Raw genomic sequence first — 17,591 nt, 5'->3', positions numbered from 1 at the left:
CCCGAGCTGTACGAGCAACAAGTGGTGCTTTCAGAGCAGCTTTCCTCTTTGTCATTGTACGCTCACACCCTGAGCTGAAACTCTCATTTATTGCAGGCTACAGTCACAGTTACGTGGATGAAACTACTTATGTGATCAGGTGCCAGCTGGCAGGGCTGTAGAGTCTGGCCTATCATCTGCTGTTAAACATCCCTATTAATGGAAGTAACCCATTAGTTATTCATTAGATGCATAATCCCATGCAAACTCACTCAGTTATATGATTTAAAAACATGTAAATATTTGTGTGTGTACGTGTGCTGTATTTGACATCAGATTCTCTGCTCTTCTCTAAACTGAGAATGAAATAGCTGTTGGGTATCTCCTCAGAACTATAACGTTTTTTAATACACGCTAAAGCAATGACACGAATTTGATTACTTCCACACTCCATTAAGTCTGATATGAACAAAGAGCACCAACAATGAGGAAAAAGCATCATTTGTCAAGTGCCATCTTGGGTTGCAGATATTATTGCTATTTTTCAGAAATGTCACTGCAGACAAATAGGAGGAAAAGCAAATTCCTTAATCCAGCATGATTTTCACTCAACTGTCACCTGTTGGCCTACATTGTGTATTTGCTGCAGTACCTTAGTTAACAAGCAAGGGGCTGGTGGAGTCGTTGCACTCTGCAAATGTTCATGTTTCATTCTGACTCTTAATATCTCAAGATTTTGTTTTCCTCCTTACTGACAATGTCATTCTCTGCCTTTGCAAAATACATGCACAGAACGGATATCTATATACTCAGATACCCCTCTCACTTTCCCCTGCCTAATATCAGCCACTCAGTTCATCATGGTAGGCACCCCAATAACATAACTTGTTCATTCACAACTACAGCCAGTTACGTTCAATTCATCACTGTTAAAGAACAATGTTTCTGTACAGTCTAGGATGTATAATGAACCATCAGATATTGCATTTACCCTGTAAGTGGAATAAATGCATGCTGTCCCTCCTAGCCCTGGAATAACTAAGGCCTATGCTTAAGGCAGTTTAAAAGGCTCTTACCAAAATGAAGATTTCCATAAAAGCAAAGCAAAGAACATGAACCCATCAACTCATTCAGCTAGGGTACTGCTTTTTATAAGCAAATATAAAATTTTGATTTTTAGTTTTTACACGCCAGGACGTTACATTCACTCAACTGAGGACATACAGACTGTCACTGGACTTCATCAAACCATGCAGATTGCAAAGGGTTGCTGGAAGGTCTGGCTGAATATCCTGTTTTGCAGACACAAATAGCCCTGAGCAGAAATGACAGGCAGGGTCAACGTGGAAGGGGGTAAGTACAAGGATGTGTCTCTGGGTCTCTGAAGCTCACTTCTTTGGCTAATAGCGTACACTCACGGTTCTTAGAGCTTCCTTAAGAATACCAGCACATCTCACGCATCTTTTTGAAATGCAACTTTTGTTTCAAAAGCTGCTGGAGACAGTTAGTGAAAAAAAAATCTAATAAGATTACCCAAAGTTGACAAGGTCAAATGATTGTTTTCATTAAAATATTTGAGCCTCTTGGAAATGTTAGTTCAAGTCTGCCTCTGCTGCTTTTTTTTTAAAAAAAAGACAGTTTGTCTCTCTTTTGATATTTACATTGAAACAGGCTGAAGCCTGAAAACCAGCCTGGAAGAAAAAGGCCATAATATTCCCTCCTTAAATGAATCTGCCTTCTAGAAAGAACTTAATGTAAACATTACAAGGCTGGTATTTACATAACTTTATAGGCAGGTTTGCCTGTTAGAGAGCTTGTGTCTGGGGGACGGATGGACATAAACTAAAAAAGGGAAAGCTCCCATACAGGCTGATAACTGTGGGACATTTGCTTGTGCCGTTCTTTGCCCTGATGTTGAATTCGTGAGAGCAGATATGTTCAGAAGCCTCCGTCTTTCTTTTTTGTTTCCCTTTTTTGGAATTTTACTAAAAATAGGCATAGCCCTCCCCTGAAATGTCTCTCTGCACAACTTGCTTTCATAAAGCATGAAGTAAAACTCTTACAGTGTGAAAAAAACATCAGTACTCAAGATAGCATTTCCAACCAGTCCATAATTCCTACTCTCTTCCTTGAGGGACATGCCTAAAAATATGTGCATGTCTTCTATAGTGATGGATTTCAGCACCTGGAAAACAAGTACAGTAAATACCTAATTCCATTGCACAAGGAGCAAGATGTTTCCTTGCTTCTGTCTGCATGTGGAATAGCCTCATTTTAACTCAGGATATGAGAAGGGCTAATGACATACCCTAATACTATAGTCATATAGGAAACCATTTTCCCATCATGCAAAGCTTTTCAAGATTTCATCTTCTGAGAGGAACTCCTTTGGTTTTTATTCAGAATTTCCTTTCAGAGAAACTGGAAAAAGAAGCCATGTCTGTAATGTGCCAGATATCATGGTAACAAGAATATTAATACAGGAGATGGAAAACTCAGATTCAAGTCTCTGCTCCTTCTTCTCCATCTCACTGAAATGCTTCAGACGTGTGGGATGTGACATTGTGAAGTCTCTGTCTACCACATATAAACGAATCAGAGAGTAACCTCTGAAGCAAAGGCGACTGTTGTCTGTAAAGCTTCACTGCTCACTGCTATGCTAGAAAGCATGGAGTGACTGACACCTAGAAGTACAGAAAAAATAAAACACTTGGCCTTGTGGTCAAGGCAATGAAATGTTCAGTTCTATCCTTTCTTCTGTCACAGACTTCCTTGATGGTAAAAAAATTTATTACAGGTATTACTTAGCACAGCCAAGATGAAACAGGAGAAAGGGGATGGCTACAATTGTAGTAGAAAAAGACAACACCTCATTACTTACCAATTTATTCATATATTCATGAACCTGTGTTAATTGCTACAGAGAAAAATGATGGTGACAATGCACAAGAACCAGCAGCCTGAGCACTTCATCAAGGTTTGAAAGCTTAAACACTTTTGCTTCAGTGCTTCTCAAAGAGTAAATTCCTCATACTGTTTCCAAATAAATGTTTATTATCTAAATGCAATAAAATAGAAAGCAACTCTGGCTTAAATTTGATGACAAGCAGAAATTAGAAAATTAAATGCCATACAAGTTAGTTACTTGAGTTTGCGTGTTTTGGAATAATTTTTAATACCGTTTATTTTTTTCATTAAAAACAACTGTCATTTTGTTGCAACATTCCATATTTAGATTCTAAATCATGCAGAGATTGTCCTCTAATTGAAAAAAATCCAGCCTCCTCCTCAAAATAAAAATAAAAAGCCAGGAAATACTCACTCTTGCATTCCAGTCAAGAGCGAGCTAGCATATACTAGCACACGCAGAGCTTCCATAATGCAACATAGTACACTGAAAGTAACTCAGTCTTTTAAAACAGCTCAGCTGGGGGAAGAAACAATTCCATAGCAGTTTCCGAGCACAGTGGTTCAGCAATTTCTGCAATTAAAGCAGATCTGAGCAGTGCAGAAGAGATCCAGTATCAAACAGCGCTTACAAACAACCCAGGTCACATGAATTCCACTAAAAGCTCTGGTGGGAGCAAGACAACAATGTTATTTCTTAAATACAGATTTAATTTTCATATTTCTCATGTCTAGCAAGAACAGCTACAATTACATGCTAAAATACTGTGCCCAAATGTGTAGGAACAGCAATCTAAACAACGAGGTTACTAATCTGCTACCCAGACTATTAAGTAGGAAAATACTGTCAGGTCGTTTGGACATTCAGGACCTCCAAATGATTTCAGTAGGAAAAGCTAGGTGTTATGTGCTTTTGCACATTAATTAAGCCAATGGATTTAGGTCCCTGTTTAATAGAGAAGAAACTTTGGTCAGTGCTTCTGCTACGTGCCTAAGATCTGCAATTTCTAGTCAATGACTTAACTGGGAATTAATGGTGCACGGCACCTCTTCGGTTCAAGGCCATATTGCAAAAACTACTCATTTTTCTCTGCATGAGACAGTCAATAAACATTTCTGTCTTCTTCTGTCAACATATAGCTATGTAGGATGGACTTTATGAAAAACACATGGAAAATACTGTTCAGTGCCAACATTAACTCAGAAAATGTCACTACAGTGTGAGCTGTAAAGTAACCTGGCAGAGATTCAAAAGGCATACCTGGCATTAGCTAAACAGTGCTAACTGGGCATCAAGGAGAAGTCGTTTACACAACAAATTAGTTTTTCTCCATTGGTCTCTTTATACGTACAGTAACTGAATTGTCTTTTCATCTGTGGAGGCAAAGAACCTTCAGAGGCACCAAGTTAAATCTTACGCTGCCTTTTTACTTCAGCTAGTTGAGTTGGCCCTGTGTTACAGCTATTTACCCTCGGACCCCAGTCCTGAGGAATGAAGTCAGCACCTTTCATTATTCAGCGTTTCGAAGAAATCATACCTAGGTCTTAAAAATAGCTCATGGCGATTTTATTTACGTATACTAAAAGAGGAAATTTCAGCTTCTCTTAGAAAAAAAAAGATTAAATATTTTTTCCTTGAAAAAGTTTGGTCAAAGGCTTCCCTGGCAACGTAACTCATATTGGTCCAACACACTAAGTACTTGCACTCACTGTGCAGAAAATGTCTTGCTGCTTCTTGCAAGAACCAGGAGTAGAGCAGCGTGGACCTTCTGGGAAATGAACGGGACTGAGAGAACTGGTTTGAATAGCCTCATTGACCCTTAAAATTATCTCAGACTATCCCAAGGACCAATGAGGACAGCAGCAGCACAGCCACCAGATCACAGCTGCTATGCAGCGCTCTTGTTTCTGCAATTAAAAGAACATCTCTGACCTGATTATTTACTTCCTTAGTAACTGAGTTCTTCCCTTAGAAAGTGGCAAGTTTTATACTGAGGGCAAAACAATCTGACATAAAAGGAAGATTTTGAAAAATTTTATATTCATCAGGGCTGTGTTTCATATTCTATTGATAGAATGGAAATCAAGAAAAAACTTGAAGTGTTTACAGACTTAGTTATATGTTATCTAAACTGGACACATCAAGTTTAACGTTTTAATGACATTTGCTTAACATGGTGCTTGTTGACTTGGATTCTCTGACAAGATTGTTTATTGAAGAGTAAATAACAGAACTACGTGCTAATTACTTGGCCACTGACTCATAATTTTTCCACAGTAATCAAAATGCTTAGAATCCCACCCACTACAGAAAAGAATATATAAAATGATAAGGAGTCCCATCTAACATATTTACATTTGTGACATGCTGCTCAGCCTTGCTTTCAAGTCCCAACAACGTTGAGAAATCAGATCTGTGAAGATGAGAGTACAGCCTTCCAGAGGATTTGATCTGGACAGTGTCAGTGGCAATATTTTATTAACAACTGTCAGCAAGAGAATGCGTCCTTACTTAACCAAAAATGTGTTTGACAGGAAATCAAACAGATTTTATATTGTAGCAGATATAAAAGCTTTATATCAGCAAGATACTAAATACTGCTAAGTAATGTATTTTGGGGCCCTTTACTTGAAGGTGTGTGGAGGAAGTTGTTTTCTTTGATGTAACTTTATTTTTAACTGAGCAGAAGAACTTATATTTGTGCAGTAAAACTCTGTGCTGGGTCATCCCTTCAATGTATGTGGTTTGGATGTAAGAACAGCGGGTTTAACAAGCGTACTACTCAGATGAGGGAATCCAGGATATCCTGGTAGGTTTTCATACCACTGATTATGACAGGTGATAGTTGCCATTTCTTAATATTTACTGGAAGTAGTGCCGTGAATTAGCCCTACAAAAAACAGCGGGCCTTTCTTTCCAAACACTTTAATCCAATGCTTAGATTTAGGAGAGTTATTTTCTAGAGCATTAAAGCCAAATCTTTTCTCAGTAGCAACGATTGGGATAAAGTTTCTTCCTACTATAGTAAAGTTATGTTGCTCTGCTTAGCCCTGGGGAAGTTTAAGAAATAGCATCTAACTGTTGTAATATACCTTTTCCCCCAGTGCATCTTGAAAAAAAAGCTTTGAAAAAAAAATCTGCCTTTTGAAAAGCTCATGTTTTATGTAAATTTTTGGAATGTCAGTTTAAAAAATCTATAGTATTTTGGATGTAGCATGTAAACTACTCACAAGACTGAGGATCAAGAAAGTTGGGTTCTACGCCTGCAAATGAATGTGTGATCTTGGGCTAATGGCTCAAGCCATGACTTACTGCTGTTTTGGTCCTCAGCATAACACACAGTAAGGAGGACAAAATTTTAGGAAATGTGGAGTAGTAATAGATTTTTTTAAAAAATATATTATTTATTTATAAACCATCAAATCAGCAGCACTTTGATTTTTTTCTTTCAGAATCTGTTTGGCTTAAAACATTTATTTAATAGGGACTGAAGATTTTGCAGGTGGCCTTAGTAATTTAAATAAGAAATTCCCTTTAAGCCTAATTTGAAGTAACTTCTCATTTCAATGGAACTTCAGTGCCCAAATCCCTTTACAGCAGATGCTTTCAAAGCTCCCTAGAGAAATGTTCAAGTGGTGAGAATTTTTAGCTTTGTAGTTCTGCTGCATGGTTATGTCAAACTAGAAGACCCTTATATGATCCACTGATTGTTCTGGCATAGCATGGAGTATGCAGTATGATAAATAATGAAAGGTTCCAATTTTCCACTGCCTTTTCTAGTCTTTTATATCTATGCAGAAGAAACATGACACTTTATTATTCTAACTCAGTAGCATTTCACATCCACCTAGCAAAGACACAAGTGACAAAGCTGAAGTCAGTACAATCAGTGGAGAATGAACCAACTCCAACATTAAAAAAATCAGGTGTCTTTCCTCCGTTCTTCCTCAGGACTGATTGAGCTCAGATTCAAAGCTGGATCTGTCTGTTATTCTCAGAAAAAATATTATTTATTCTATTTATCATTACAGAATTGCATTCTGCAGGGTCATTAATAAATTCCAGTGACAGAATATTAATTGTAAGCAAAAAGAAATACATCGCAATTTTCCTAATTTGCTAGCATGGGAGCAATCTTTCTGCACGTAAACACTGCAAGCATCTGTTCAGAGACATTGTTAAACACTGAATGCTACAAAGCTGCCTTCATAAATGTTTTTCTGAGAATAACTGCTTATTTTAAACCAGAGTCTAGTATGTATTGCATTTTAAAAGAGGTAATGCCAAAAATTTTACTTACTATTGGATTTCTGTAGCTTACAAAACCCAAGCTTCGAGTAATAAAATAACGTTGTCAGAATGAGTAGTCAAATGACCTGGGTGAGCAACTATTGTCACAGGGAGACCAATTCTACAGATTAACATAATGACAACATTCATTCTCCTTCACAAAAAGAAATGTATTGATCATTGCTTTCAGGAACTAAAAGTTAATTAATTTCCTATAGGTATCCACTAGGGTAAAAAACAAGGATCACTTAGAATTTTTCTGATGGGAGAAAAGTTTGACATAACTGCTAACCGTGACATGTGACTTGTACTTACTTACAGAAAATGGAAAATAGTGATTTTTTTCCGCCTGAGAAGTATGTCTAAAAATGACAGAGTGTATATAGCTTCTGTACCCCATACAGTATATACTGCTGTGACTGAATTCACTATTCAAAATTAATAATTTATTCAGTGGGATTATTAGGAATTTTTGTTCTCTATTTCTTCAATATCGTTCCTTAGACTCTACTTGCCATTAGGACTGTTGGTATGTGGCAACAAAGACTAGAAGAGATCAGAGCAAAAATTTATCACCTGATTAGGTCTTCCTTCAGAGTCATTCTTTATTAACCTTCTTTTTGAGAGAAATACAGTAAAGATGCACAAACATCTGAGTTGTTAAGCTTATTCTCTTTCATGTAAGGAACTTCAAAATCTCTACATCTGAAAGGGATTTAAGTTTAAATGGAAACTGTGAAGTCTACTGTATCAGTTTTGTATATTTTTCCCCTAACGAACGTAAAAATATAACACTCATTTCGGGCAGACAAATAGTCTCAGTCCTCAGAGACTGAGGCTGAGATGTTAAAAACCACCTGTGGAATATCTGCTGTCAAATCTTTTTAAAATTAAATATGTATTTTTCCAAAGTTTTCCAAAAGCTTTTCCAAAGTCCAGCTTCCTAACATTGTCTTTGGTTACCTTGACGTTTTCAGCGCAACAGGAAAGATGTTTTAAAGGCATTTTGAAAAAAGATCTTATGAGAAGTTGAAGAACTTTAAACACAGATCTAATACGCCGTGGAACAATCTTAAGAAAACCATTCACCATTATTTCAACCTTCTTTTCCCAATAATTTCTGAAGCCAGATGTGCTAGCTTCTGTTTTGCTCCCTATATCCAATTTCCACTAAAATCAACAGCGAGACAAGCAGTGATTTCAGCACGATGTGGATCGGGTCACCTATCCGCATGTTTAGACTTAGTTCCCAACTCACGCTTTCTCCTGGGAAAGCTGCAATTGATAACACTGCTGGGAGGATCAGAAACATACGTGTTTGTGTGCATAGAAAATGCTGTTCAAAACAATATACTGTGGAGATTTAAATGGCTTTAAAACTTTCTTTTCTATTAATGGTCAAGAACAAAATGATTGTTCTTAATTATCATTATTTACAGCGTTTGAAGCTCAGGTACAGAGGTGGAGCATGTCGGTGTGTCCCTTCCCACCACCCTCAAATGACTGGCTGGAGGGAAAGTCATAACGCTCAGCCAGCAACTCAGAAATAGCTGTAGCCCAGGACATAGCTCTATGTAAGTCAACAATTCTGGAAGCACGATTGTTACCTGTGATCATCAATCAGTACAAAACCGCACTGAGTCCTGCTTTTTCTGCTGAAAATGTTCCATGCTGGAAAATCAGACCATAGGGTTTTGTTGTTTTTTTGTTGTGGTTTTTTTTTTTTTTGAGAGAGAAATGGACAAAATATTTCATGTTTCCATTAGAACTGTGTCTTTACATCTTTTTTAGGAACTCACATTCTGAACTTCTTAGAGACACAACTTTCAAAGTCCAGTGTTTGATTTAAGAGATATTTATATCCCATGGACACTTAATTTCAAAAGTAGCAGTGGTATTAGAAATTTCTAAACTGACATTATTGTGCTGCCTTTACCATTAAGTTTCCTCTTAATCAAACACATGTATGCAGAGTAGCAAACATATAGCTAGTTTGTTATTTCAGCAAGCATTAAAAGCAAGTAAAACATTTAGGCTTAAAACAAAATTTAAGGCTAAGGTACTCAATGACTTTTTTGCCTCGGTGTTCACCAGCAAGTACTCTAGCCACACGGCCCAAGTTGCAGAAAGCAAAGGCAGAGACTGGGAGAATGAAGGAGAGGATCATGTTCAAGACCATCTAAGAAACCTGAAGATGCACAAGTCCATGGGACCTGATGAGGTTCATCTGCAGGTCCTGAGGGAACTGGCAGATGAAGTTGCCATCATATTTGAGAAGTCATAGCAGTCTGGTGAAGTTCTCACTGACTGGAAAGGGGAAATGTAACCTTATTTTTTTAAAAGGGAAAAAAGGAAGAGCCGGGGAACTACAGGCCAGTCAGTCTCACCTCTGTGCCTGGCAAGATCATGGGGGAGATCCTCCTGGAAACTATGCTAGGGTAAATGGAAAATAGGGAAGTGATCAGTGACAGCCAGCATGGCTTCACTAAGGGCAAATCATGCTTGAAAAATTTGATGGCCTTCTACGAAAGCATTACAGCACTGGTGGATAAGCAAAGAGCAACTGACATCATCTACCTGAACTTGTGCAAGGCATTTGACACTGTCCTACATGATATCCTGGTCTCTAAATTGGAGAGACATGGATTTGACAGAGGAACTTTGTCAGTGAGGTGGACACTGGGATTGAGTGCGCCCTCAGCAAATTGCTGATGACACTAAGCTGTGCGGAGTGGATGATACGCTGGAGGGGAGGGATGCCATCCAGAGGGACCTGGACAGGCTTGAGGGGGGGGCCTGTGCAAACCTCATGAGGTTTAACAAGACCAAGTGCAACGTCCTGCATTGTGGGTCAGGGCAATCCCAAGCACAAATACAGGCTGGGCAGAGAATGGATTGAGAACAGCCCTGAGGAGAAGGACTTGGGGGTGTTAGTTTATGAAAAGCTCAACATGACCCAGCAATGCATGCTTGCAGCCCAAAAGGCCAACTGCATGCTGGGCTGCATCAAAAGAAGCGTGGCCAGCAGGTTGAGGGATGTGATTCTGCCCCTCTGCTCTGCTCTCATGAGATCCCACCTGGAGTACTGTGTCCAGCTCCGTGGCCCCCAACATAAAAAGGATGTGGACCTGTTGGAGTGATTCCAGAGGAGGGCCACGAAGATGATCAGAGGGCTGGAGCACCTCTCCTACGAAGACAGGCTGCAAGAGCTGGGGTTGTTTAGCTTGGAGAAGAGAAAGTTCCAGGGAGACCTTATAGCAGCCTTCCAGTACCTAAAGGGGGCCTACAGGAAAGATGGGAAAGGGCTCTTTATCAGGGAGTATAGTGATAGGACAAGGGGCAACGTTTTTGAACTGAAAAAGGGTAGATTTAGATTGGATATTAGGAGGAAATTCTTTACTCTGAGGGTGGTGAGACACTGGAACAGGCAGCCCCGAGACGTTGTGGATGCCCCATCCCTGGAGGTGTTCAAGGCCAGGCTGGACGGGGCTTGTAGCAACCTGGTCTAGTGGGAGGTATCCCTGCCCATGTCACAGGCGTTGGAACTAGATGATCTTTAAGGTCTCTTCCAACTCAAACAATTCTATGATCCTATAAAGAATGTAAAATTCACCAAAGCAGTCCCCATGGTCATGGAAAAAAGGACAGATTATGCAACAGGACATTTCAGTCAAGATACCTTGCCTACCAATGGTAAGACAGTACATTGTCTACACAGGACACAACATGACTTGAAGCAAACTACTTGAGAATTTCTGTTCTCTTTGGGAGGCAGCAAAAAATCAATCTGTGTCATAAGTTTAGTGCACCATTATGAAAAACTGAGAATAGAGTGGGCTAGGTCTGAACTTGCAGCACTTACTTCTAATGCACACTTGTTTCACATGACTTATGTGCAAGGTTTAAAGAAATGGCACAAGCTTCTAATACTATGCCTGCAAACAGGAGGGGATGACCACAGAATCCCAGAGCACTCTTTTCTTTTTTTTTCCAGTGAAAAGGAAGTAATCAAAATCACTGTCACTTACCCTCTGTTGGCAGCACAGGGGGAAGTGTGGTCTTAGGCTTCTTGGTCGTCTTCTCAGTAGGCTTTGAGGTCTTTGTGGATGAGGAATCTGGAATCAAAACAAATAATAAAATATAAATCCTATTTAAAAATCAATAATGAAAAAGCTTCCTAATAACATCAGTTTGTTTTGGATCTTTCTGCAAAGTTAAAGTAAATTGCTGTCCCTTTGGTTTTTAAGAAAGGTTTTCTGCACAGACTTGCTGTAGAATGTCACATTCTAAAAGGAAGAGGGAGAAGCCCTCTATGAAAGCAGCTGCACTGAGAACCTGAGAAAGCAACTAGACAAGAGGCACTATCTAAGCTGTTAGGTCTATTTTAACTGAATAGAACAAAGTACAATGTGCACAAAGCTGCTTTAGGCAGTGCACGGAAGAGGGAAACAAAGGCGTATTTGAAGCACCATTTCATCCAAAAGAATCTCTGGGCACGTCATTCTTCTATTCCATTGTCTATGTGATCTATATAGATGAGCACATTTTGAAAAGTAGCATTTCCTCTTTATGTTTAAATCTTTTCAAGAAGATATTATTACACATTGGTTCATTCCTAAAGAAAAATGGCACAATGGACACCACAGGAATCAACTTTGATGGATTTTGTTATTCTCAAGATTACACAACTTGTATCCAGCAACAACTTAGCCCTGCAGGCTCCACCAAGAGCTGAGAGTCAATACAAGCTCTCTTCCATGTGTATCCCATGTGACATAGACATATGTAACTAGAAGGTGCAACCTTTTTTCAGCAGGGTTGAGCATGTCATACAATGCAAATCCTAATGAGCTACACGTGTTAGATTGTTTGATCCTGACATTTCTCTTTGGAAGAAAGATCCCAGATCTGGATTATGATCTCAGCAATAGTTGTATCAATTTATAGCTTTCAAATATTCAGCTTTCAGGGGATTTGTGCATGAGATGGCTGTTTGAAATTTAGTAACCAGAGAAAAGATAACATAAATGTTACAGAACCTACATAAATATTTCAGGCACCTACTCCTAAGTGAATGAAAGTTAGTGTAAGTTCCCTAAAATGTTAACAGGGGAAGATAGAATCTCCTATCAAGCAATTCAGAGCAGAAGGCTGTGCTAGATCTGAGTTCAGACACAGATTCTACAGATTTGTTCCCCAGCTAATTTGACAACTGAAGTAAAATACTCCTTGAATCTGATTTGAGTTCATGGGGCCAAAAGGAATGTAACTACATTTATGGTTACTTGTTGAGTCTAAATATCAGCATCTGCAATCCTGATAGCAGACTGAGTAGAAGGGAGCAATTTTAATTGTTGTTTTACATCACAATTCTAATTTTAAAATAACAGCCATCCCCTCTGCCAGTCACATATATGGGATATCAAATGGCGTCTCTCCTAAATAGATGGAATTTGCTGTAGTGCCGTTCCTCAAAAACCTCTTCTTGGCCATACAAAGCAGCATGCCAATAGGGAATGGAGAAGACAGATGAGGCAGCTCGTATCAAGGTCATTCTGGTGCCCTATATTATGTGAGCAGATAGCTCCTACCACCATAGGTGCCACTACCAAGGTGGGTCAGAGAGCTGATGTAACGCCATTCACGGCATCCTGCAATGGATATGGCATGAGCCAACAGCCTCCCAGAATCAAGACTTCACAAGCCAAAGTCTACCTCCAGCCTCCTAGAACATGCATTAACCAGCAGGAAATTGGAAGTGGGAAATATCCTAAGGGAGGCTTCAGGAAGAAAAGCAACTAGTTGAAGGAGATCAGAAGACAAAGTCAAAGCAAAAAACACAGGGGTGACTGAGACATTTAAAAGATGCTTGGGCAGCTCTGGAGAACTACTGTGTGCCAAGCATTTGATCTGATCCTTTAACCCTCTGCATGTGTGGTAGTTAAGGTGTTACATGGTACTAGATTTTGCTTAAAGCTTCTTCTTGATAGTCGTCTTTGAACTTCAGTGCTGGTAAAATGTCTTACTTTAAATTACAGAAATATAAAAAATAGCTTATCAAATATCTAAGTTAGACTATGTTGTGACCATAGTATCACTGAAGGTGCCATTACGGGAACCAGTATAATTAATTGTAATTATATGTGTAACTAATTCCTTTTCCAGATACATGAAGACTGCCCCTTACTGATGGAGTTACAGGATCATGTTCTTACTTTGTGCAATGCTACAAATAATAGTTTTCTTTTCTAGCCCTCCTGCCCCAAATATCACATCTGCAACAAAGTTGTGAAGGCTTAGTACCCAAGTATTAGGCTTGTAGTTTAGTTTTGTGTTATTTTTAGTTACAAAGGAAAGTATCAGAGTATTCAAGGATGAGCTCACCAGAAGGTGAGCTGATAAGAAGCACATTTGGTTACTTAAAGTCTTTTGAGTAACTTAAAGTCAAAGGCAGTTTTAAAAGTCTGTGCTTTCAACCTCATAACAAAATACTTGCCCAAGGCCAAGACTACTTGGCAAGAGTACAGTGTCTTCAGCATGACTGACACTGAAAACAGGTACCTCAGTCAGCAAACTCTTCATGTTCTAAGACTATGGCATATAAGGGTGGCTGAGCTGTTAATTTATTTTTACTCATTTCCACTAGGAAAAAAAACCACAACCAAATGTCATTGAATGCAAAGAATTGAAAAGTTGTAGGCTGAGAAATGTGCCATACATAGTCCTGAGGCAAACTGGTACCCAGGCTCACTCACCGAAATCTGACATGCTCTTAAAGAATGCATACAGCTCAGAAGCTAATCTTCAGGGGTTCAACTTACTGCTCTAAAATCCTTGCAGAAATACAGTGGGCAGCAGCAGAACATAGATTATTCCACAAAGCAGCCAGAGCCCTTGGCGCTGTACTGTCTCTCTGCTCATGCTCCTTTATGGTAGACATTGAATTACGTATTAACCAAAAAGTGCAGGAGAGAAGGGAGCAGAGTTCTTTTTGGTCTATGTGGTTCATAAAGGCTGGTATTGGGAAATAAAGGGGAAAAGGAGGAAGTTCTAAGAAAGGGTTTTCCCATATCCAGCAAAGTACTTACCTTCTACCAGCACTTTGCAAGCACATTCAGCTTTTCCTGCTGCATTCTCAGCTATGCATTTGTATTCGCCCCCATCTTCAGGCATGGCTTTCTCAATGGTAAGTGAACACAGTGTCCCTAATACAAAGGAAGGAGAGATCAAATGAATGTTATGTTGCAGTTCACAAAAACTTTAGTGATATTAAGGAACAAAATGCATCAAATGATCCAATCCTTTACTACAGGGGATCTTCATTGCTAGAAAAAGATGTTTTGTCTTTAAAAATTCAACATCAGAATTGGAACCTTATTAATGCTAAATAAAATAAAATCACATTGATAGATCAATTGAATCTTATTGCTGTTCCTTAGGATATGCAAAGCTGTCCCTGCAGCCCTAAAGTGGTTAATGGATGAGGGTATAGAAGACCCAGAGCAGAATGTCTCTTTCTTTTCTTTGGCTTATAGCAGGGGTAAGAAGTTCTCACTTTGATAATCTTTTCCCAAAAGTGCTAGTAGTGTAGGACTATAAATAAGAGGGCTTCTTTCAAGTGACCATCTGCAATATTTTGATTCAGCCTTATCTCTAGCACTCCCATGAGCATCCATGTGTGAAAGTAGAACTTCAGCTTAGTGCCCAAGTTTAAAAATGACACTGAGAGACATTTTCTTTTTCCTTTAACGACTCAGAGAACATGTGTCCGATATTGTAAAATATCTGTTAGGAAGTCCAATATATCAGTGGCCATCAAATTTGTCACTGCAACAAATCCATTTCTTTTCAAACAAAAAAGCAAATTTGACTTCATTAGGTTTGCAGAAACAGGATGCGACATAAGCTCTGTAGTTACCGAGGGAAGCTTGGTATGACCCAAGGGAAATACATTTCCTCTTAAAAAATAAAACTCTGTGAACCAAAACAGAAGCTTTTCCCAGTAGCTGGGGGATGAGGAAGGAAAACTGCGTTTTACCTAATCCCTTACACTCACTTGGATTGCTTGGAACAACAAACTACTTTGCTCTCCAGGGAGAATCCCAATTAAAACACTCTAGACTTCCCCCTTCAAAACATCCCTCATTACATGAGGGTGAAGTGTGGGCTTACTTTCTCTTTCCTCCACTGGCCTGTCCCCTAAACACAGCCTGAGACACTGCACTTCCGCCCATTGCTATTAGGTTCTCCAGAATGCCTCCATCCTCTACTTATTTCAGCTGCCGTAATACCTTCCCCTCTTCCTCCATTTACCTTTCTCACAGTCTCTCCTAATTGATGGCAAAATTAGATAGATTATCTTTTTTAGACATTTCCCCTGTGTCCTGAGACGTAAGGAAATTTCCTGGCATCTCTTGCTCTTTGCTACCTTTCTCTCTATGTTAATTGGAGGCTGCCTTCTGTCTTCCAGAGTGCTTGATCCCAGGTTGCCATCAAATATATTCCTTGTGATGTGGGAGATGGCACAGGCACTGGTGACATTGGTCCTTGAAAAGGACCTCAAAAGGTCCTTGAAAAGAACACCCTTGTCAGAAGAACTTTGAGAGTTTACTGGCTCCCCTTGGAGACTAGACCCCAGTTCTGACATGGCAATTATGCTTTTGGCATTCAGATTTTCCCTCATTGTAAAACTGGATGATGTTATTCAAGAAAAGACATAAAAACCATTCAAATTGTTCCCAACAAATTTAGTTGGCCAGACAGACACAATGGTTAGAAGAAAATTAATTTTTCCCACCTCCTCATCCTCTACAAAATCAAGACGCTCTAAATAATGACAATTTTCCCCCTGAGAAACAATGTGAAAACTATCTCAGAAAAGAACAGACCCCTCACTTACATGTGTTGTGCTCAGCCAACCACAGGGTGGAAAGAAAAGCCACGTGCCTTCCTTGAGGCAACTCATCTTCATGAGTCAGACTGAGCCAAAAATGTCACGAGCTGCAGTTCCATTCCAAATGGAGGAGGGACACTAGAAAAGTATTCTTGCAGGCATCTAGCAAATATAAATTCACGTGTCTCTGATGTTTAAAGAGACAACTGGAGAGCAAGCCAAAGATAACTTCCAGTCTAAGAATTTGTACAAATCTATATAACGTGATTAAAAAAGATCACACATTAGAACCTAAAAATGCTCTTGCAAAAGAACATAAACTATGGAACAAAGGCACATACATATGAAAGAGATCTCTGGCCACCTTACTGCAGGGAAGGAGTCTGGCTTGTAAGGATAAATGGGTTGGTAACGGACTGGAACAAAGCAGCACTTACTTCAGTTTTTGCTGGACATTTTTACCTGCCCAAAAGCACTACCTCACTTGCAAGCTAATCGGCTCATTGAAGACTAATGTGACATATGGTCATTCCTCACCATTCATACTGTTGGAGTGCTGTCCATACGGCATACTGCAGCGCTATGAGTTAACACCTTAGGAGAAACACTTCCTTATGCAGCATATACAAATGAAAACATCCTACCCAAACAATAAGTAATTCTCTACGCTTATACTAAAGTCTAGAGGCAAATCGTAGGGTTTTCTCATGACAATCCTCGGCTTGTCATGTGCATTCAATGCTCTGTTAGTTTTGCTTTTAGAATCTAGCCCTGGCCAGGCTGCATGGCAGGGGTCTGATCAAAGCTGCATCTGGCTTATTCCACTGGAAGCAGAGTCATCATGAAATAATGCCAGTCTTACTCATTCCAAAAGAATATTTATAGGTGTTGAATTTTAATGAAGTTATTTTGTGAGAAAGCGGATGAAGGAAATCTGTTTTTTCAAGGGTTGCATCCTTTTTCTCCTGACTTCCAACCCCCTACAGCAATAATCAGTATCTTATTTCCCTCTACTTCGTACTCCCCAGCAACTACACTGAAATGGCACACACAAAGTACATGGGGATTGCTGGGCTTGTTGCTACACACAGATGGTGGTATTCTGCCCTCAGTGGAGGAGTGGAGGGGAAATGAGATAATTTGGTTCATTCTCCTTTATTTAGCCACTGGTTTTCACGAAACTGTGGACTACTGGGACTTAGTGTGGAATTGGCCAATGGTTCAAAAAAGTATTAGCCAGGCTGAGTCAGGAGCATGAGGGGAAGCTGAAAGACCACATGGCTGTAGAAACCTCATTTTCTTAGAAAAACAGAAAAAAAAGAAACCAAAACCCAACCAGGCCAAACTTGAGATTTCATAAGGACAGGAAACTCCCCAATAGGCCTATGTTCTGTGATCTAGAGCTACAGTCAATTTCTGGGGTTAGAAGGCCAAATGTCTTTCAACGAAATATTTGGTATTTACTCTGCAAAACCCCTTCATGACCTGAAACAAGCTTGTTCTCTCAAAACTGCAGGAATG

The 17,591-nt window shown here is 39.4% G+C and overlaps 1 protein-coding gene across 2 annotated transcripts in view; it reads right to left on the bottom strand.

The window, feature by feature from the left end:
- Window positions 1–17,591, bottom strand: part of MYLK (myosin light chain kinase) — a 160,243-nt gene that overhangs the window by 50,013 nt on the left and 92,639 nt on the right. The window contains exons 16-18 of one of the 2 annotated variants that reach the window (XM_009887269.1): window positions 14,266–14,382; window positions 11,206–11,292; window positions 8,682–8,684 (exon numbers count right to left, since the gene is read on the bottom strand). In XM_009887269.1, the coding sequence (XP_009885571.1) occupies window positions 8,682–8,684; window positions 11,206–11,292; window positions 14,266–14,382 (207 nt within the window). The remainder of the gene's footprint in view (window positions 1–8,681; window positions 8,685–11,205; window positions 11,293–14,265; window positions 14,383–17,591) is intronic. The other variant, XM_009887270.1, reaches the window with a different exon arrangement.

This window comes from Charadrius vociferus, unplaced genomic scaffold, assembly GCF_000708025.1.
Source record: "Charadrius vociferus isolate BGI_N301 unplaced genomic scaffold, ASM70802v2 scaffold385, whole genome shotgun sequence".
Classification (NCBI taxonomy): domain Eukaryota; kingdom Metazoa; phylum Chordata; class Aves; order Charadriiformes; family Charadriidae; genus Charadrius; species Charadrius vociferus.
The sequence above is the reverse complement of the archived record's forward strand: the minus strand, read 5'-3'. Positions and strand labels throughout refer to the sequence as shown.